The 23,014-nt window shown below is 32.1% G+C and overlaps 1 protein-coding gene across 2 annotated transcripts in view; it reads right to left on the bottom strand.

Moving 5' to 3' along the window:
- The window catches only part of LOC149795355 (protein mono-ADP-ribosyltransferase PARP14-like), a 135,144-nt gene that overhangs the window by 26,685 nt on the left and 85,445 nt on the right, over positions 1-23,014 (bottom strand). For both annotated transcript variants that reach the window (XM_089965131.1, XM_089965130.1), the window contains 5 exons: positions 20,702-20,881; positions 19,927-20,148; positions 9,113-9,321; positions 3,695-4,106; positions 1,524-1,705 (listed from right to left, as the gene is read on the bottom strand). In XM_089965131.1, the coding sequence (XP_089821257.1) occupies positions 1,524-1,705; positions 3,695-4,106; positions 9,113-9,321; positions 19,927-20,148; positions 20,702-20,881 (1,205 nt within the window). The remainder of the gene's footprint in view (positions 1-1,523; positions 1,706-3,694; positions 4,107-9,112; positions 9,322-19,926; positions 20,149-20,701; positions 20,882-23,014) is intronic.

Raw genomic sequence — 23,014 nt, 5'->3', positions numbered from 1 at the left:
ATGCTGTAATATACCCAAAATATTTGTGCTACTTGACTAGCTACAACTGACCACCACTGAAGGTGGGAATGGGAATGACTACAATCGACAAGACATGGCAATATTTTTTTCTTTTCAAAAAATTAACAAGATAAAGATACTTTTGCTGAAACTTCAAAGAAAATGATTACCATTGAATCACCAATCATTCTGTATTTATACCAAAAAAATGGAAAAAAAGTTATATCTGAATGTTCTATAATTATTTAATGTTGCCACAACAATACTGAGCGTTTGTTTGGTCCTTCAAATAGGGCCTTTAGTTGCGCCTTCAACACATGTACTTCATCAAAGCAAGTCAAAGACCTTTGATCCAAGGAAGTCGGCAACAAACTTAAATAAAAGAATTTTTTTATTTTCGTAGTGATTGGAACATATTTACTGTGACGTGAAAGTTGCCTGTTTGCAACAAAAAGTTTGTGCTTTATGATCACTACGATAGATATCTGGCATGATCAAATTAAATACAGGTGGGACATCTCACGAGAATGTTTGCAAAACTTTTTAATTTGTTCACAAGTTGCATTTCCCTATGAATAGCCTCATTCCCTTGGTAGCCTCAGCATCATGGTAATTGTCTCTGGCTGACCAAAATCAAGGCCAATTTAAGTACATGTACATGTAGCATATAAACAACTATACAGCCAATTGCTACAAGGACAATGAATATCAGTGTGAATTGTTTTGTGAAATGTGTTTGTTGACAATGGGATATAGATCAAACAAGGACTACCATTTTTTTAATATGTACGTGTTGTATTTTCTAATGGGATTTGAGTGATAAATGAATTTCTAACATATGATCTAATACTCAAATTAACGGATTTTTCATATACATGTATATTCGTTAACACATTGTGGAGTAATTTACTACACATATGTAAGTTGTCAATATATAAGTGTATTTCAGACTAGTTGTCCTCATTTAAATAAAAATTTCCATTTTTTCCTCTGTTGAAATCCTTAGAAAGTCATTGACAACAGGTCACCTAAAAAATTCACTTGTATGCGAAATTTCGATTATTTTCAGCCCCACCCCCAAGCATTCACTAATGTCGACAATATTACCTTAGTCCAGAGGGTGTTGAAATAAATGGATAGTACTGTATTATGAAAATGGCGAGAGTTTTTGGAAATTGGAGACAAAATATTGTGGATGGTGATTTTTTTGGTGAGTCTTTATTTTAAAGCCAGTGCCCTGTAACCCTGATAACAGACAATGATATTTTCCTAAGATAATATTTATATTGCTACAAACATCCATGACATGTAGTTTTTGTCAAATGCAATCTTTTTTTATTTCTTTCATGCAACTGCATGGTCAAATATATAAAAAATAAGTAGTAAATTCAGCTTACATGATTTCTTGTTAAACGTTGTTGGCTGGAAAATGTAGAGAATGGCTACTTAAACGTTCTGTTTCAGTATATATATATATATATATATATATATATATATATATATATATATATATATATATGTACCTTTACTACTTTTATGTTCTGCACATTGGGAACTTTATTGGAATATGGTCCAGTTTTTGCTTCCCTGAGGAATGTGCTCTCCAGTAACTGGTACTCTGGACTCTCTTGCAACACATTTTTACATTTAAGATTCTCCTTGTCTTGCATTTCATCCCAAGTCTCTGGTAAAGCAAAAACTCTTGCTGGAAAACAATAATAAGAGCTTGCTTACACCGCATTAACGTAATGACAAAAACACTTATCCTGACTTGGAATTCAACTGAAATTTGTCAACATCAAACCTGTTTCAGAAGATGCTCCCAATCAAAGATAAATGGGATGATGTGTCATGAAAGATATTACCAATGCAGCTTGATTCATTGACATAGAAATTCAAAAATTAAACCTGCTGACCCAAAGCTGGTAATGATTAGCAAATTACTCAGCTGATATGGACAATGTTTCTTTCTAAGCTGTTTACTAATAGCCTTGTGGACACATTACCACTGCAATGAACTCATTACAATAGTAACTGAGTTGAGCAAGTTACATTAATCACCATGAAGATGTCTTTAGGGTTTTCCGAAAGTCATGCACTTACTGCCAAAATGGAATAAGAGCAAATGAAACATGAGTAAACAATCATCAAAACAACAGGCTCAAAAGTATCTGTTGGAATCCATAAGAAGTTTGTTTTAATCTCTCTTCTGAATCACTGCAAAACATTGAAATTATCTTAGATATATTCTCAAAAAATAAATCATCAAGCATATTAAGTTTGGTCTTTAATTCTACAGTCACATAGTTAACATGTTCAAATGTCAAGGATAGAACATCTACATTTAGTTCCAATGTCATCAATGATGAATGAAGATGCTAATTAAAGATAACCATGCACTGCCTCCAATCAAATATTGTTCATGGAGCTGCTGATTCAAACTATAAGGAGAAAATGATCGCGGTTATAGATGTATCGTAGTGTTAATACACTAGTGTATCGTAGTGTTAATTTTACCTAATAACTCACAAACTTGACATAATGTATTTTGTTTACTTTGTGAGTCATAATGTAAAGTTTACACTATGATAACAAACCATTATCATTTAATCACATAACAAACATATAAGAAGTGGCCTGACTATGCAACACACTGCTGAGATATACCACATTAACAAACTGGATCAAAATAAATTATTTTGCTTCAGGTATTGGTGTTCACAAGGATGTTGGAGATGAACAACCTGAATCATAATTATCTGTCTCAATGGAGGCCATGCACGTTAATTATCCAAGAGGACGACAGAAAATAATTTTACCTGACTCATGATTATTGACCTTATGAAGGTCATTGTCATACTGATGATCCAAGAGGAAAATAAAAAAAATTTAAAGTTTGAATTATCATTATTAACCTTGCTGGAGTTCACACATTATTGATTACCAAACAAGAAAGCACAGGAGATCACACAGTCTGATTATCAGATATTTTAACAGAGCATATCAGCATAATGGTCATTACTTCAAAAACATAATGGATATAGGAGTTCACAACACATCAGTAATGGATACAGGAGTTCACAACATATCAGTAATGGATAAAGGAGTTCACAACACATCAGTAATGGATACAGGAGTTCACAACATATCAGTAATGGATATAGGAGTTCACAACACATCAATAATGGACAAAGGAGTTCACAACACATCAGTAATGGATAAAGGAGTTCACAACACATCAGTAATGGATACAGGAGTTCACAGCACATCAATAATGGACATAGGAGTTCACAACACATCAGTAATGGATATAGAAGTTCACAACACATCAGTAATGGATATAGGAGTTCAAAACACATTTGAAATGGATATAGGAGTTCAAAATTTTAATATATACTGGAGTTCACATTTTTAATAGATATAAGAATTCACAACCCACTTGTAATGAACAGCTGATATATACGCAATTCAAATTAGATTCTTGGTAACAATTCTGTAAGAAAGAAATGAGAAAAAAAATGAAGATCAAACTGTCTTCACCCTTTGAAAAATATGAATACTAAGTTGCTATTGCTTTAAAGAATTCAAAAAGTGGAAGACCAAAGTGTGGCTGGCCAGAAGTGAAATATGATTCTGAGGTTAAAAATGCAAAACATTACTATTTGGATTCCACATTTCAGTGACTAATAATTACCTTTCAGAATGTCTTTCCTGACTATCTTGACAAAATCATCCTCATCACCTTTGACATATTCAACATAATTATTGAAATCAACAATATAGACAGTATTATTACGGTGGTCCGGTAGCTCAAGATAATGACCATCATTCTTGAAGGCTTTCTCCATTCTAAGATTGATCAGTTTATCATACGGTGTTAATGTCATCTCATCTCGTGTAACTTCCTCATAATGCCATTGGACAATCTGATACAACTGCTCAGCTTCCTCCTTATCACTTTCTTTCTTTGCTCTGTCCCTCAACTTCTCATGAAATTTGTTCTGTGCCTTGGACACATTCCTGTGAGTTCCTCTGATCAAAACCTGTTTTTTTGTCTGTGTGAATTCACATTCAACAAGCAATTCTGTTTTAAAACACTCTGTCAGCTGAAATGTATAGATAATATCAAAATATATCTTCCCATATTGCCTGCCATATTATTTAGCATAGTCTAAAACATGTACTCTTCTAGTTCTCTGAAAGAAATACATCACGAAATTAAAAATCATTGATAACATGAAAGGCTAGTTATTTTGAGCAGGTTAATGTCAAGTTTAGCTACAATTATATTTTATAGCAGACAAATTTAGATGTAGATTTCCTGTATCAAATCAGACAGCTTGCAAATCATTTTGTACAACTGTCTTCAAGATATTATAGATATTATTGAACATTTTTGTTGTTAGGGGAAAACTAGTAAAAGCAAAAGACTATCAATTTTACCCCTGATATCTTGCAGAAAACTACAATTTATTATATTTATTATATTATTAGCATGGTTTGTAGTTTAAGTTTTAATATAGTGAAATATTGTTTTAGAAAACTAGAATTGTATAATTATGAAACTATACTGAAATGGACTTTAGCATGTTTATGCATCAATTGTAGGATCTGGATGGCACAGTGGTGACTCAGTATCTTTGCTTCTGTTGTGCAATATTCACTCAATGGCTCCAGTATGGGTGAGGCCAAAATGGTCATCCACAGTGAGTTGTTTTCTTCTTGATTTTTCATTTTTCTTGACATGTCACTAACATCAAAAGTGTTTAATGTAAACTGTTAAAACTGCTTATACAATTAATTTCAAATAAAACATGGGTTTAGTAAATGGTATATTGTACACCTGCCCAATATTTAATTAGTTGTCTTTGAGTCATGATAACTTTGATCTTTGTGCTATCTAACATCTGTTTTCTTCCTTCCTATATCAGCATTCCATCCACAACGTTTGAAGCCATCATCTTGAGTATTATTAAACATTTAATTTACATAAACTTTTTCTATTCTTTGTGAAATGGTGACCTTGATCAATGACATTTTGACCCAAAATTAAAATGTTTCTTTCTTAGTCCAAGTGCAAGCCAACCACAGTTTGGTCATGGCAAATGGTCCAAAAGTAAATTTATGTGCCTAAATAGTTTTAATTGACTCACTGTCACCTTGACCCATGACTTTTGAACTAAATGATCTAAATAAGTTTCTTTCTTGCCCCAGGTACAAAAACTATCAGCCAAGTTATATAAATGTTTACAGTTTTGAACTAAAATTATTGTCTTCTTGCAAACATTTATTTTTTCACATTACTGGGACATTGACATTTGATCTTGTATCCATTCTTCATGACTAACACTCCTGGTAGTCAATCAACTTTGTTAAAACAACAGGTTAAGAACTTAATTTTCATGTAAAAACATTCTTCTTCTCTGAGTCATGATGATCTTGATCTTTAACATACTGTTCGAAAATTACATGTAATATGCATTTTGTGTTAACAGGTGCATGGCATCTGCAAAGTTTAACATACTGTTCCAAAATTACATGTAATATGCGTTTTGAGTTACCAGGTGCTTGGCATCTGCAAAGTTTAACAGACTGGTAAATAGTTAAAACTTTACTTATTGATCAGCAACAAAACAATGTCAAAGCTTGTTAAACAAACTAGTGTGTATATAGAAAGGTCCAGAAATAGATAACTACACTATCTTATATATGGCAGGCAAGCTTGTTCAATAATTTAGGCAAACAAATTTATTTTCTGCATATAGGTCTACAGTTATGACTCTTGATTATCAAAGCTTAAAAAACCTATACATTTAATTTGCTCTTATAAAATTAAGGTGTTATTATAAGTTTCCTGTGCATTAGCAATGACAACAGTTCATGTACATTATTCAAAGAATCACTACATCATTAATACATGAAGGCCATACAGATTTGATGGCACATATGGCTTGACACATATGTAAATATTTAGTATATAAACAAAACTTATACACAAGTTCATAAACAGAGCAGTCAAGACATACACGCTAACCCTGCACATGTATAATGCAACTAACTATTTCTTGTTTTTGTGTGTTTCATTTTCTGTTTAAATTTTTTTTGTAACTTAAGTCCATGCTAATAACAATTTTAACAGATCTATGTTGTGAAACAGTTTGTTATCAGAGCTACGAAAGTCTGTACTTAATTTATTTCATTTTGCATCTCCACTTTTATTTCACATCTCAGTAATATAACTTTACTACCATCATGGGGAATTAGAATACAGCACTTGTTTCTTCACTGATGATGGAAAACTTTGCCCTTCCACAGCAGCAACATTTCATTCAGACTGTTTCTGAGATAAACTACAATAAATAAACTGCTTGTGTTGTATCCTATTGCTTGCACTCTTCTTGCTCATTTCAGTCAAAAGTGCACTACATAGCAGATGGTATATTTATATGCAGTTTTGTAATAGATACAGAATTATCTGCTATTTTGTACCCAGAGTCATGATCAGCTTACGTGTGTATGTAGTAGCATTTCACTGCACCTCATAGAAATCATAGGGATTATAGCAGCATCCTGGTGTACAGTACAAAGATATATGATGACAATTATAATGAGATCTGCAGCCTATCACCATGTAGCTAACATGGAAATAGCAAAAGAAATCATACAGACACCTGCAGAATGAGAGCATGATAATATCACATAGAAATAATATGGAGAAATTTGACCTTGAAAGTAAAAGCCTTTGAATGCACAATCTAAACAGAAATGGTGGTTTTTAAAAATACACACCTGTAGAAATTTTGGCCTTGAACAAATCAATGTACCAAAACATTACATTAGAGATGGAAACTTTTTTAATTGGTATTATTTTTTTAAAAATACATCTCTGTGACAACTGACAATGGGTAAATTAAAATATAAATGCAAAGTATATTGGGAGAAGAGTCTCATTTTTCATTAATTTCTTTTTATCTTGATACAGAATATTGACTACCTTAATGTAAAACTAAAAATCTCTGGATTGTTGGAAAATTTTTTTTTCTTCATTATTCTGGACAGATATGTGCAGGATTGAATAGATCAAATGTGTAGACCAATTAACACATTCCCCAAACAGAAGAATTACACCCCTTCATAACTGTTAAAAGGTGACCATCAAATAAAGATCTTCATTTAAATGCAACTTTTTGTGAATAAAAGCTAAAGTCAGAAGAACTGGATAAATGTTTTGTAAAAGCTTTTCTTTACTGGAACACATGCTTGATCATTGCATATCCTGTGAATTTCTAAGTTTTGACTATTGATGAACTGTTTTTGAATATTTCAACTTGCTTGTAGCTCTGTGTAGCTGTTTTTAAATAAAATCTGAACTGTCCTTTTTTTAAATAATTCCACTTGTCTGAATTTGTGATTAATTCTTTACTTTCCCCACCCCTCCCTCAAACTGCAATATTTTTGCTGCTGTCCATCCATTCATTTGTCTTTCTCTCTATCTTATCTTTCCATGACCTCCATCTGCTACATCTAGTTTAAAGAAATCAATCTGATCTCTGTGTCCACATAAAGTTTACCATTTGTGTATAATCCATGACATGGTTCGCTGATACTACATTGATTACTTCATGTTCTCCACAAGTTCTCTGTGAACATATAAAATGTGTCCAAATACATTTTTCTCCACAGTGCATTACTTTCTCAGATAACAAAGAAATCACAGAAGTCATGGAAAACTGAAAACTAAAAGATTTTATGTTGCACAGATCTTGAATTCTGTGTATCCCTTGTAATCATATGTGTTTCTCTTCTTTCATGAAAAAATCTAACAATCAGATATTTAATTCCTTGGTGCCATGTAATTATGATCTTGTACAGATCTATGTCCACATCTATGTTGGTCCTTAAGTGATTGTCAAAATCAATGAAAGGTGAATTAAAGTTTTAGTGAGTTTAAATATTCAAGACTTGATCAGTTGTCTACTGAGTTTCAGTCTGAAATCAGTGTCAAGGCGAATAGTGGCATCTGCTTTCACCTTTTAAAAACATTACAGTGTGACTAAATTTCTCAAGGAAAAAGTTGCATCTCAAGGAAAAAGTTGCATAAGTACATAACTAAATATTTAATAACTCACCTATTTGTTTGGAAAGAACAGTTATTCTTATAAAAGGGACTTATATATAACTCTGGTAGATATTAGGCAGAAACAAAAGCTAAGTGTACATTTTACTGGTAAGTTGAACACAGTACCTCATTACCCTATTAAGTCCTCAAGTATATTTTGTATATTTTTCTTTCTCCATTTTTGTTGTGTTCACTATATTTGAACATAGAGTTCTAATCATGTGGAGTCCTAGATGAGACACTGGTATTGACACTCAAATACTGTAACATATACTACATCATTAAGAACTAACTGCACTTATGTCTTTTTGTAAAATTAAGTAATTTAAGTTATTAAATTAACATACATTTTCAGCTGATTATTTTTATAGTGTGTCATGTTTCGATTAATTTTGACAACCATATTCAATATGTATTAGAGTGTTACTAACATGCTGAGGTGGTTAATTTTGGTTTTGGAGTATTTTTGTGTTTTATGGCACAGTATCACCAGTAAGTTATTGGTTTTGGAGCATTTTTGTGTTTTATGGCACAGTATCACCAGTAGGTTATTGGTTTTGGAGTATATTTGTGTTTTATGGCACAGTATCACCAGTAGGTTATTGGTTTTGGAGTATTTTTGTGTTTTATGGCACAGTATCACCAGTAGGTTATTGGTTTTGGAGTATTTTTGTGTTTTATGGCACAGTATCACCAGTAGGTTATTTAAAGAGGACGAGTCAGTTGGAGTAAATTGCAGTTACAAAAATACACAACGGCAGCCTACTAGGGTGGATCTGATAAGGATTTTAATATGCAAGCATTTTGGTCATGAGTCTGTCAACCTAACAGCTAAGCCACTACATTACTCCATAGCTGACAGTAAGTCATTCATAAAAAGGTTGAACAAAATGTGTACTTTCATAGTGTTATCATATAAATGGCATATTAAATAATCATATAAAGCTCGAATATGGAAAGAAAAGAAATGTTGTTTGATTTGACTTCACTTACTTCCTGTAGGCTCATTTTTGCAATGAGATCATCGGTCAGGAGTATACAGGTGTAGGCCATTTCCAGTTTCCTCTCTAAGCTGGTTATACATTGATTTATGTTCAGTCCTGAATCTGAGTATATTTGGATTGTGATTTGAGACATCTGGTTGCGATGCTCAGCAAGATCACTTTCTGGCATGACCATACCTTTCTCATGACATCCAACACCTAAAAAATATAACAGAACATAAGTAATAATACATTGGTTATAGAATTAGATAGGCATAAAAGTTCCATATTTGCATTATTTATAACTTTTAAGATGCCAAAGGCCATATACCATTTATACTTGTTTATAAGTCAGAAAACCAAATTGCTACACTTCAGACTCAGATATGCCACTGCAATGCACCATCAGATCTGGGCCTATGCAGCTGGTTAGGACTGACCAGAAAAAAACTTGCACATACCCTAAATATGTAGGCATGTTATGCAATGGCAATTTGGGTCAATGTTGTTTGCAGTTGGGTCTGACTTTTAAGAGAGTATATATGGTACACAGCGAATTATTTATACTTTAAGCAATTTTAGAATTATTGTCATTATCAGTATCTTTCAATATTGGATGTTGATGAGGTCTTATTGTAGCCATACACTTTGCATGTACTATTGAGAACCATGTAGCACGAGACAACTATGTTTGGCATCACAATACAACACAAAGTCAGTGTTATCAGTGGTCTTTGCAATAGTACACAGTGGACCATTATTAAATGAGTGACCATCACAATTTTAATTTCAGTGATAAGAATATGAACTGGCACTTGCGAGAACAGACACACAAAAGCAAGAAAGCCACATATACCAAATATGAAAGCAAACAAGTATGTTCAAACAACAGTAACTCATTATTGTTTACAGAAATTTACTTGCTTCATTGACAAAATGAATTAGAGTAATTATTTTTGCTTTTTTGTTGTTGTTGTTGTTGTTTTGGGGCTTAACGCCATTTTTCAGCACACGATAGGCTATACATGGCGGCCAGTGTTAATGGTGGAGGAAGAACCCGGGAAAACCCCAGAAAGAACCACCGACCCACAATTATTTTTGCCAAAAGAAACATTTACCAGCAACGAATTTAGGAATTTACAATGCAGAGGGTCTTTAAAAGAGAAGGCTATGTGTGGTGTCCAAAATGCAGCCTTCATAAAATTGTCCCTATATAGATGAGCAATCGAGATAGACCCAGGAAGTAGAAATAACCCCTACTTCTCATGGAAGTGTCTTTTGACACCTCTACCCAATTCACATGGAAGTGCCTTCTGACACCTCTACACCATTCTCATGGAAGTGCATTTCAACACCTACTGTAAATATCAGCCATTTTGAGCTCGTTTCATAGTGCCACCTTCAGGGAAAAACCCCAATTAGAAACTACATTCATAGGTGTGAATGACCATTACATCAGATCATGTGGTCACTGATTAAGATCTGGCTGAAATCTGCTATTTAAAGTAACTGGGTTGTAATCTTCACTCTCCAAAATGAAGACCGCATATTTCGTTCAGTACTTACTTGAATTTTCATGATTAGAATCAAAACTATGAAAGCTTCAATAACTTTAGTAGAGGCTCTGATATTGATGTTGGCAGCAATTAGTTTTTAAAAAAATATAAATTATCAAATTCAGATTATTTAGTGATGCAGACACAAAGAACTTGTAAATTTTGAGTATGAGAAATGGCAGCTACAGTTGGTCATGCAGATTAACTGACTTGACAGTGCACGAGTTCTCTCAAGATTTTAAAGTGCATAAAAAATTCTTCTGTGAAAAATAATTATGCAGCTATAATGATCGGATTTTACCCATAAATCTTTCTAAACATAATATATGTGTCCCAAAAATGTAAAATGATTAAAATTGGTGTTAAACATAACAGATACAACCACAGGAGTCTGAAGTTTTATCAATAAAGTACAATGAAATCTCTTGACAACATAAAATCGCCGTATTGGTATATGTACTATAAATTAACAAAAGGTGATTTCATGTTGTCACAGATTTGATTGTACTTTATTGATAAAACATTAGACTCCTGTTATACAACACTGCTTAACAGTTAACAGGCAGGCCAATGTGTACTGAGTTGAATAGGTAACAGTTGTTCTATGTATAGTGCACTGCACTGGGTAACTTTGCTACATGTATATCGAAGGGCTAAAAAGCCATACTCTATATGAGGTAAAGGGTTAAATAAAAGTATGCATTTCATAATAAATGTGCTAGATGTTTTCATTTGTTTGCTCCACAACAGATTTGAATTACTTCAATGAATAGAGACATTAATAATGATAGCAGTAATAATAATAACAACAATAACAATATTATTATTATTTATTACTAATTTTATTTTTATTTTTATTATTTTTATTTTTATTATTATTATTATTAGTTCATAACAGGCATTGTATTTATTAAGCCATTGTAAACAATCGCAAATGCTAGATTACAGATTCAATAATGTTATGTATATCCATATTTTTTGTAACTCCTGGTACATGATTTTATCTGATTTTTGTCATTTTTATTCATGGTTGCAAATTGTAGTAATTTTCTATAATGTTTAGCTTGATTTTGCCTTCATAACTAGTGTCTGTTTTATGAATATTAACAGCATAAAATTAGATGGGCTCTATAAATAGATGCTTACTTATGTGTTGACAATTACTAATAATAAAAATGGTTCATGACTTTGGGTTAATTGGTTGATAGGGTCTGGAGCATTCTAGAAGAATTTAGTAATTTCCAATTCAATGGGCTAGGTCACATGAATAGACAATTTCAAAATAAACCGAGCAGTATTATCTGTCACATGGGGGTATGTTGTGAAATATAGTCATAATAGAAAGTGTATATAAGATAATAACTGAGCAATCAGATTCACTCCTATGTTGGAGTCAATATTATTTTGTATTCTTGTTGTAAGTCTGCAGACGTGTTTTATGTTGTACAAAGATATTATTCAAGAGGAAAAACATTTGTTTCTACTGTTCAGTGGAAACAGAAAGTGCTCATTATATGGACTATAATATTATTCTGAAACTGTTGTGAAATTATCAAATAAGTTCTGGACAATACCATTTTGACAACGTCATGATTCTTGGCAGACCAGTACGTTTCTGGTTTAGTGATATATACTTTTATAGAACTTTATCAGGACTATTTTGGATTCGCTTCATAATAAGTTCTTCACACAGTTTCATTTATAACTTTGATGATTAAATTATTTGTTAAGTTCTATAAAACCTATTGGATTTGCTTCTTTCTCTAACTTAGTTTATGACTATAGAATCGTAACAATAGCCCAATGATAGCCTTAATTTTTTACTAGTAAAAACAGACCTTTGTCTATAATACAAAATTTGCATTTGTATAACTAATGTAAAACCTTGTGAATGCATATGCAAACATATACACTGTGTGCAATTTTTTTGTACCTGAATGTAGTGCTATTAAACATAAGTATTTATCCTGAATGAAATCTTTATATGAAACTGTATTTAAACTGTTTACATTGTGTAAAGTTGTGTTTCTGAATGATACATATCTGTCTCAATAATGTGCAAGTGGCTGGGTCCATAAACATTGCCCGCATCATTGGCGAGAGCATGATATAGCGAGAAAGATTAAACAGTTGTGAATGGGCACAAAGCAGGCAATGTTTGTTGATAAATGAGAATTATAATCACCACTATCCTATACAAATATTTATCTAATGCATTTTAATATTTGTGGATATTAGATTTAAAGAAGTCAATTAAAGTCAATAAACTGATGACAGACCTTAAATATGCTGCAAGTTGACAAGCAGTCCTCACAATTTCACGTATTTGTGAAAGCTGGAGTTACTTCCTATTTAAGGTTTGATCAATGAAAGGCCACACCTGAGTGACATAAAGCTTCATGGCTGGAATTTCCCTCCATGAAAATGTTTGACCTTGTTAAATTTTCAATGCAGCAATTATATAGGTGATCACCTATGTCTCAGGTGGAACAGTGTCTGACTAGTGATCCTAAGGTTGCAGGATTTATACCTGCCCTGGACAAGATGCAGTGTGTACTTGGAAAGGCACGTAGCTCCCATTTCTTGGCATGGTATAGCTAATGTGTTAAAAGTACCACTGAAACTATCAAATAAAACCCCAAATCAAACATTTTTGATGATAGAAAAAGGCAATGACTCAGTAAAAAACATCATGTTGTATTTACTAATCAAAATTGTTGGTAGCACACTCAAGTTTAATCTAGTCACTTCCCTTGCATTTGCCACTAACAAGATTCTGTCATACGCTGCTTCATCCCAAACCAAAATACATGCTTAACACAAGCTTATGACAAGCTAGCTGAGGTTGCACATACTAGTAAGGGTGCTTGCACAAGCCTGCAAAAGAAATTTTTCCAAGTCTGAAATACAAGCTAGTTCAAGCTTGCGCCAGCTTGCAATGGCAATTTTTCTAAGTCTGCAAGCTTGCAAACTCTAAAATACTTGATGTCAGCTTGCAATAATCAGTTATGAAAATGGAAAGCTGACAGCTCAGAATGAGATCAGTACATCGTGAAATGTTGAAGAATACATGTTGTGACTATAGATCATGTTCAGTATAAGAAACTACACTGTCAAATTAAAAGATGTTAATTTGGTTTTTATTCATAGCATCTGATGATGCACTTGAGTTAAATAATATACATTTTCAGTGTTGCAAAAATGCTAAAAACAAATTACTTGTCCTTAGCTGCTATAAAAATAAAATATATTATTCCAACAGTTCTCTATATTTAAATTAACTATGAAAATTATTAATATATTTCAAAATAAACTGAATTATTTCTTGTCCGAGGCAAAATATAAAATGTTACTTTCTCCAAAAGTGTCTTTTCCAATTTTAAAATTTTTAAAAATATTATACATGTTAGTTAGAGAAACAATTGAGTTTTTTGCTTAAAATAAATTCTTTAAGTGATTGTACACTCAATTAGCTATGCAGTCATTTTGTCAGGAATGGAAGACTGAATAAAGAATTCCATTTAGTAAAATCCTGTAATATACAGTACTGTATATACTCGTGTATAAGCCCGTTTGTGTATAAGCCAACCCTCCAAACTGAACAGGTATAAACACTAAAAAGTGCATGATCCACATATAAGCCGACCCACAACTCTGAGACATCTCAAGATGCACGAGGTAAGTTCTAAATGTGTTTATTTAGGCAAACTTATATTTAACAAAAATTACATGTATACTTAAGTAATTTAGTTAATTTTCTGTTTTCCTATTATTTCTGCGTAAGTTAGATTTGTGTATAATCTGATCAAATGGTGACAACAATTTAGCAATCGCAAGTTGCTGTAACATTACCTCTCCCTTTTGACTCGATTATATTTTGTTTATGCATTATTGCATTGGACATTTTATATCAGTGCACCGCGAACTCCCGATTATTACATTATGTCTTCGATTTTAATTTCTTCTAAACAAGAAAAGTCCTACATGTTCTGTTGTATCACTTGTGAATTATTGGTAGGACAAAATAATTACTTTACTAGAAAGAATTCACTTTTCACTAAATAGAATGTTAAGTTGAAACAGTATTCTTGTAAATTATTTTTTTTAAAAATTCTACAACAATAAAAAAAATAAAAAAAATAAACTAGAACAAAAAATAAACCACAACATATATAAAATTTTCCACAATTAATTTCAGTCCCAAGAGTGATCACTATGAATGCTGTAACTCCATATGTTAAAGTGCCATTCCCACGAAAGAAATTACACGAGTGAACACCTGTCATTTTTATACCATATATACCAATGTTAATTACACTGGTTAAATTAAAAGAAGGAATGAAAATACATACCACACAGCAAATGTGTCATCAAAAAACTAATTTGAAATACATGTTTTATAATAAACAATACTAAATGCTTTAGGAGTTGATAATAAGGAAATAAGGTTGGATATACAAAGAGGGGGAAATAGTTGCCACATGGAAGGTAACATGAGGCAGGCTATTTTGGTACCTTTAGTTCAACAAAATTGGGAATTCTTTATTTGCCAATCAATTGCTGGTGCTTGCGTAACACATAATAGTGTAGAACATGGTTTCTTTGAATTTCGATGGAGGGCCAGTCGTTTTCACAGTACAGTTGCATCGATAAGGATTAACTTTGAATTAGTCACGCTAGCTTTCTTGCTTGTTTATTTAAGACTAATCTTTAGCTATTGTGCAGTTTGACCACAGCTGACCAGAATATGAAAATAGGGCACATCCTGGGGGAAAATATGGCACGTCACAGGGAGAAATGGCAAGTCTTTTTGCAAATTTCATGTATATTAGACCAGGAAGATCGATCAATATTTAGTGAAAACAAGGCTTTAAAAATGCCAAGAGAAACCTCACAATTTTAGGTCCCAATCTCTTTTTTTATTGTCTCCATACTTGGTTTTTAAAAAGTTTATAGGTATGCCTTTTATACACACCATTTTACAAAATTACGGTAATCATGCTAATATTATGGAATAAAAGGCAATTACACATCAATGTACTGGTATAGTTGCTGGTCAAAATTCCCTCTTAACACAAGCCAGTTTCAGGGTTTTAATGACTAACAGGCCTGTATTGCTGTCACAAAATGAAAGACAAATTTGCTGACCATCAACATAGGAGACGCCGAAACATCAAGCTTTCCACTGTGTGGAAAGTTATGATCTTTGTTCAGTCAAAACACAAAACTAAAATTGATTGATGTTGATCTTATTTGATCTATATGAGAATTTTAGCCTTTATTATTACCACTCTTCATGAATTATGATGGTTATGTGACTTGTACAATTAAATGTGTGTACCTTTTTTAAAATATTACCTCAGTTTGTAGGATTGCTTATATCATTAAAAATAAGTAACTCAGCATAAATGAAACAGCTATTAAGGACTAGCCAAAATTTTTGATCTGGAAGAATGCAATTTAGTCGAAACAATGAATAAAGCAAACTCTGCATCTAATATGTTTGGGAATAAGTAAGTATTTAAGTGATGCTATGCACGCTTTGCACTGTGTAAGTAGTATACAAAATAGTTCAGCCTGGTCTCCCGTGTAAACTCAACCTTCACGCAAATTATGAAGTCTGTATTTACCTTTATTTAATTTATATTAGAGAAATCAGAAAATATGCACGTGCAAAATAATAACAAAATCAGAAAATATGCACTTGCAAAATAATAACAAAATCAATCATAGTATTTTATAACAGTTTAATAAATGTTGGGTTACCGAAAGTTATTTTTTTATGCTTGTGTCTTAGGACACAGAAAAAAATTAGTTTTGTGCCCCAGGATTTACAGCCATCACAGTAGTCACCAAAAATATCTAAAAACTGTCAAATTTAGACATTGGCCCATGGATAAGCCGACCCTTTACTTCCAGGCCTTTAATTTTTCCTAAATTATTCGGCTTATAAGTGAGTATATAAGGTATTTGCTGATCGCAAAGTTATTTACATACTAACTTAATACAGCAAGATATTTGATGTTAAGTACTTGTAAATACTATTTACTGACAATGTATGCACCATCAAATATAGTCTCAGTAGCTCTTGTAATATTAACTTCTGGCAACAAGTTTTTGAAAGAACTGTCACATATTTGTTTCAATGACAATCTGCTGCCAGAAGAAGAAACAATAATTGTCAGTTTTTAACTTACTAAACAAATTTTTTAAAATACATACAATTTAATTTTCTTTTGAGAGAGAGAAAGAGAGAGATACATCCCATTCTGCCAACATTCTATAAAGAATTGAGCTTTGTCTGATTTTGCTCTTTTAAAAAGAAATCAAATAATAAAAGCATGCAAGATGAAATGTGGTTTTCCATGACAGATTTAATTTGGTATCGAGGCATTAGGGTTGATTACTTCCCCCTTTTTATGGTCAGGAGACTGGTTTATGGACTCCAAATATACACAACATATTTGAGTCACAAGAATACAAAACAACCATTGTAGTCTCGCATTCACAAATTTCAAGGTTGTACCATCACAATTTAGCTCATTAATTCTGGAAATGTCATTGCACGCAGAACCAATATATGTTCAGTAAACGATCGTACAATCCGAGAGATAATTTGAAATCATAGAGTTATCATTATGGTGAGTAAACTCAGGAGTGTGTAGCATTTTTTCAGTTTACAGGGCTGAAAATTGGAGGCAGAATATTGTTTCACTTTTATGATTTAAATACGTCAAAAAATGACTTTGTAATGTTGCTTCACCCAATGACTGAGATGACAACTCTGCAGATAATTATTATTTATAGATGCGCTTGCCAAACTTCAGTAATCAATGCAATGATGTCAGTTATCGACAACAGGGTCACGAGATCATAAAATTACACACACACTTGTTAATCTCATTTCCATTATTCTTAGGGTCTTTTTTCTAATCGCATATCAAATTCAACAATTGTTCAGAGGTTGTTACATCTAATTTTTTCACTCTCAAAGAAGATGGCAGTACTTATATTTCAAAATGTCCTAAGGTAAAAAATCACTTTCATTGTATCTTTTGTGTTTAAAGCTCTGAAGTACCATTTGTTTGACATATGTCATAGCCCTTTCAAAATGGATGTTAAAACTAAAATTAGGAGCTCATTAAGGGATGATCTTGAATAACACTTACTGATGTTTCTTAGACTTGTTAAGTAGTTTTTGAATGTTGTACTGAAAATGAAATACTTTTGCCAGAGAGGTAAATAGTCTGTTTTTTCCTGGTTACATAGTACAGGTTGATGTAATCCATTTCAGTGGATGATACCAGACTCATACAAGAAGCAGAGGAGGGTGCAGAAATATATTCCAAAGATTTTCTTTAGAAGAGGTGGTTTAGAGTAATTCAAATGGCAAACATTCTTGTTTTTCACCTAATAGTTTATAATTTTGAAGATGACACCATCCTCCCCTGAATGGATTTCTACATGGAAGTGAATTAGTAAAACATTTCCAAAGCCATACAAAACATAAATATCAAGAGTTTCCTCACACAGATCCCATTCATATGCTCTTAATTTTACCTGATAAATTATTATGAAATGATTTGATGACTTTATTCTTTTCTTTCATTGTGACAGTAAGATCTCATGCTAGCTAATGTATACCATATATTTAACATTTTCATTTATTATTTGATATGACTTATACTTTTTACACATGAAGAGCTAGAAAAAGGGAGGTATGTGACCATGTATAGAATATTGGTAGTTTAATTGATGCCATATCAGTTTTTCTGATGCAGCTAGCTAGGTCAGCTTTGTTTGCAAGCTTGTGCAAGCCTGTCATTGGCAAGCTTGCACAGTTCCAAATCTGAGCTTGTACAAGGTTATAATGCAAGCTTGCTGCAATCCTAAAAATAAGCTTGCAATTTTGGTTTTGAGATGACAAAAATAAAAATTAGCGGGAGCAGGGTCGTTTTCAACACGAGCATGTCAAAATTACTATTAAAAACCTTGAGGTACTTGTAACAAATATACTGGAATAACCTCTTTACATTAAATTTATCACATATTTTACAAAACAACATTATCTGAACAAGACTTTGCCCTTTGACACTGTGTAGTAATTTATCCAATCTACATTGCTGTAGAGATATGGGACCTGTATTATGTGTTTTGTTGTAAAATCATCCAAATGTGGGGAAAATCAAAAAATTAAATACAAGACAAAAATCATCATTAAAATATGGGAAACCTTTTAATACAATGAGTAAGAAGAACCAATAAAAAGAATAAAAGACCAATTATTAAGTCCATGAGAACCACTAAGATTCCACTCCACTGTCTTTTTTTTTGCACAGACTTAAATTTCCACACAAAAGGTGTCTTGTAATTTGACATATGAAATCATAAGTTACCAAAAGAAGAATCTGCAAATGTTTATGTTGGTGTCAATCTTTTTTTAAGCATTCATAGTGTACCAGACATTGCAAGCATCTAGGTGAGTATGGTTTCCAAGGGGATCAAATGCAAAACTATGTGTTGATACTCTGGTACACTTATGTGGAACATTACTACATGTAAAATCTGCTGAAAATATTACAGAATTTAAGAAGAGATATCATGAGCATCTAAGTGTTTCTAATAGATTATAATGGAATTTAGTACTTTAATACTTAACATGTTAAAATAAACAGCAATTATTGCTATTTTTCATATAATGCACATTGTTATACTCTCCTTAAGAGGGCCTCAAGGGAGAATAGTCCTTGACTAATGAGTCACCTCAATAAATAAAGTATAATTATTATTATTATTATTTATTATTATTATTATTATAATACTTAGTTTTAGAAAGGAAACATATGTGGCAATTTCTTTTAGATAATATCAAAATTCTAGCTTGTTGGATTGACTTCAAATTTTGTTAACAGAAAGGCAAATTAATTGACTTTAATATCCATATTTGTGTAGGTGTAAGAAAATTCAGTTGTCAGAACAGAGACTGCTCTTTTTACAGCACTTTTGCTAGCTGGCAAGTTGGATTTAAACAAGTGCAGTAAATGTCTAACTTACAAATATAGTAAAACCACCATTACACTGATAAAGGACATTAGCTTGGATTATATAATATGAACACAGTCGTTTTTATTATTAGTATTATTTTATCTGTACAGTTTTCTCAACCACAAGCAGATGACATATGTATCAGAAAAAATAATTTTGTGAAAACGGAAGAGCATATGATCAATTTGTGTGACAAGATTATCCACCACAATAACTGGAATACCTTTAAGCTTGTCCAAGGTCCTGCTATTTGCTTCCCATGGTCTTTTGCGGGAAACAGTCTCCATTCCTTTCTTGATGACTGGAATGAATTGTGGTTGTTTGTGGTACACAACTACATTCACATGCTGGAGTGTATGTTTTTTATTCTCATCATCAAAATCTATGAAAGCCTCAAAAAAAGTCTCTGCAATGGAGCCTGCATCAAACGAAGTATATCCACCACCTACGAACAGCAAATGTTGGATATACATGTACATTTCAATTAATTCTGAGAAATAATTTACACATGAAATACACACCTTTATGATGTTGACATAAGACCTCATTGACACAAATATCATATACTTGAAAATTCTCATAACTTTATATATTTTAAAATTATCTTTCCATCTGAAAGGTGGAAACATTTCTCTTTATGCCTTTGTATTAACATTGCAATGCTTTCCTTATAATTATACATTAAAGAAGGCAGTTATTTTTCCCCAGTAAATTCACTAAATTTGGATTACACAGATTCATCGTTATTTTGTTTCTTAAGATTGACAGTCAGTGAAAGTAACATATGTATTGTTTTAAATAGATGAACCCCCTAAAGATCTAAATAGAAAGAACTCCTACTCCAACTTTTCTATCACTAATTTTATTACTTTAGTATCCAGCTTAATTTCATTCCATTCAATCTTTCTGCAATTATAAATATCCAAGAAAACAGTAGTTGCATCATGGATGACTGAGTGTAAGCAGGTACAGACAATTTAGGTTAAGTCAATACTGACCTGTACCCAAAACTGGGAAAGATATAGATGACAGTTTTTTTTTACTGGCTTTCTCCAAACACTTCTTCATAACACTCTTCCATCCCACTAAAGTATCCTGAAATTTCACATGGAAAATCTTCTTGCTTTTTAAACCAAAGCTGTCAGTCATCACAACTCCACTCCGACGTAATTTTTCAACTGTAAGTTATTAAATTGTATAAGTAAATAAAACTTCTACATCTTTAGCACTTCTGTTTGAACTTAGCACTTTAGACACCATATTAAATTCAAGTATACTAAAAAATGACCACTTCCTTACAGACGAACCACTTTCTGTGATCCCAATGACATTACAAGCTATATATTTCTTATCAGCTGGTGTACGTATCCTCTGGTTTCGTGGAATGTTAAATAATAATGACCACACAGATTTTTTCCTAAAACACATGAAGATGAGAAAACAATTAATTTCATGCTAATTATTTCCTAATTCAGCCCTTTATAATGTACTAAAAAATTTCTGTTAAATATCTCACTCATTGCAAAATTAGACAACAAATAAGTAAGAAAACTACAAACAGCACATGATGTCCCCATTGTGCAATCTTTATCCCATTACTTACTTTGACCTTTAGCTAGGGACAATACTATTATATGATTAGGTGTGGATATGTGTAAAGTTTTATCAAAATACCTGTAGGGGTTAAAATAGAGAGTTTCAATAAGTAAGGAAAGTGGTTGATGTCTTGCATGCTATGACTTTGATGTAACGGGTACGACTGTCAAGACCAAATACAGAAGGCTGAAGTTTCATTCAAATCTCTTCCCTGGTTCACACGGTATACCCATACATGGGTAGAGATCATTGATTTATATTTTCCTTGCCATGACATTGACCCAGGTGACATGGAATAGGTATGTTATCTTCTGTATAGGTATGTTATCTTCTGTATAGGTATTGATATATAAATGGTTAAAGTTTCATTAATTTAGTTTCAGTCATTCTCAAGTTATGCTCTGGACAAGTATACAAGTCAAACTTTTTTAGCTGTGACAAAAGGCAGAAAACATGGGAATGTTATGTGACACGCCCTCTATACACTTATATAATTAGCTATAGTTTCATTAAAATATCTTCTTTTTTTAAAAATGTTTTACTCTGAACAAGGATATGTTACAGAATCAAATATTTTCTTGCTGTGACTTTAATTATGACTTAAGGGGTGTGGCTAAACTACACAACACACTATCTAGTAATGATATATATATATATACATATGTGTGTGTGTGTGTGTGTGTGTGTGTGTGTGTGTCAAGTTTCCTTGAATTATATTTAGTGGTTCAAAAGTTGCATTTCAGATAAGAACACAAGTCACAATATGACATATACTCTGGCTGTGCAAACTGAGTCAAGGGTGTATCTTTGGTACATTGGTTCAAAGATTATAATGTGGACATGGTACAAGTCAGATTTACATCTTTCCTTGACATGGCCTTGACCGTAAAGATGGGTATAGAACTATAGTAATCAACACATTGTAATTTGGCAAAATTTAACATTCATCTTACCAACATTTACAAAGTTATGTTCTAGACAAGAAAATGTAAATAAAGGGATCAACAGATGAACATAACTTAATATGCCTGTACTGCCTTAAGACAGGTGTACATAAATAATTTATTTTAGCACATGTAGCTTTAATAAGGGATGAATTAAATACATTTTGTAATATTTATTAAAGGGACACTTGTCCCTTCAAACATGTTATTGCTGAATCAATCCTCAATGAATTCTAATCAATATGCCAATTTAAAATTTCTGACTAATCAAATAAAAAGGGGATGTCCTTTTCTTATTACAGGGCCACACTCAAAGAAAAACTTAATTAATTTCCTTTCTCCCTTGGTAATACTGCACCTGCACATCTAGTTGGTGATAATGGTTGCAATTTACATGTATCTATTTGAGTGCACATTCCTTGGAATGATTCCATATTGTTGTACATACTAAATTTTTGCATGCCATTTATTACATAAATATTAAGTAAAACAATATGTATACACAAGAATTTCTCATTTTTATATGTGGTAAATTAATATTTCTTTGCATACAAAATATTCAAAAGTGATAAAGATCCATTTTTCTCAATCAAAATCTTGTAAATGTAAAAAAGTGATAACAATTAATTAGAAATTGAAATGTCATTTATACATGAAAAATATACAAATATTCCTATGCTCATGTTTCTTATATTTGTTGTTTTAGTTAGTAGAGTAGGCCTACTATCTAAACTGTGGAATTCTATTTTGCCAAATTTATCAACATATGGA

This window comes from Sinohyriopsis cumingii, chromosome 7 (genome assembly GCF_028554795.1).
Source record: "Sinohyriopsis cumingii isolate HCF-2022 chromosome 7, ASM2855479v2, whole genome shotgun sequence".
Classification (NCBI taxonomy): domain Eukaryota; kingdom Metazoa; phylum Mollusca; class Bivalvia; order Unionida; family Unionidae; genus Sinohyriopsis; species Sinohyriopsis cumingii.
Note: the sequence above shows the minus strand (reverse complement) of the source record. Positions and strands in the feature narration are given on the sequence as shown.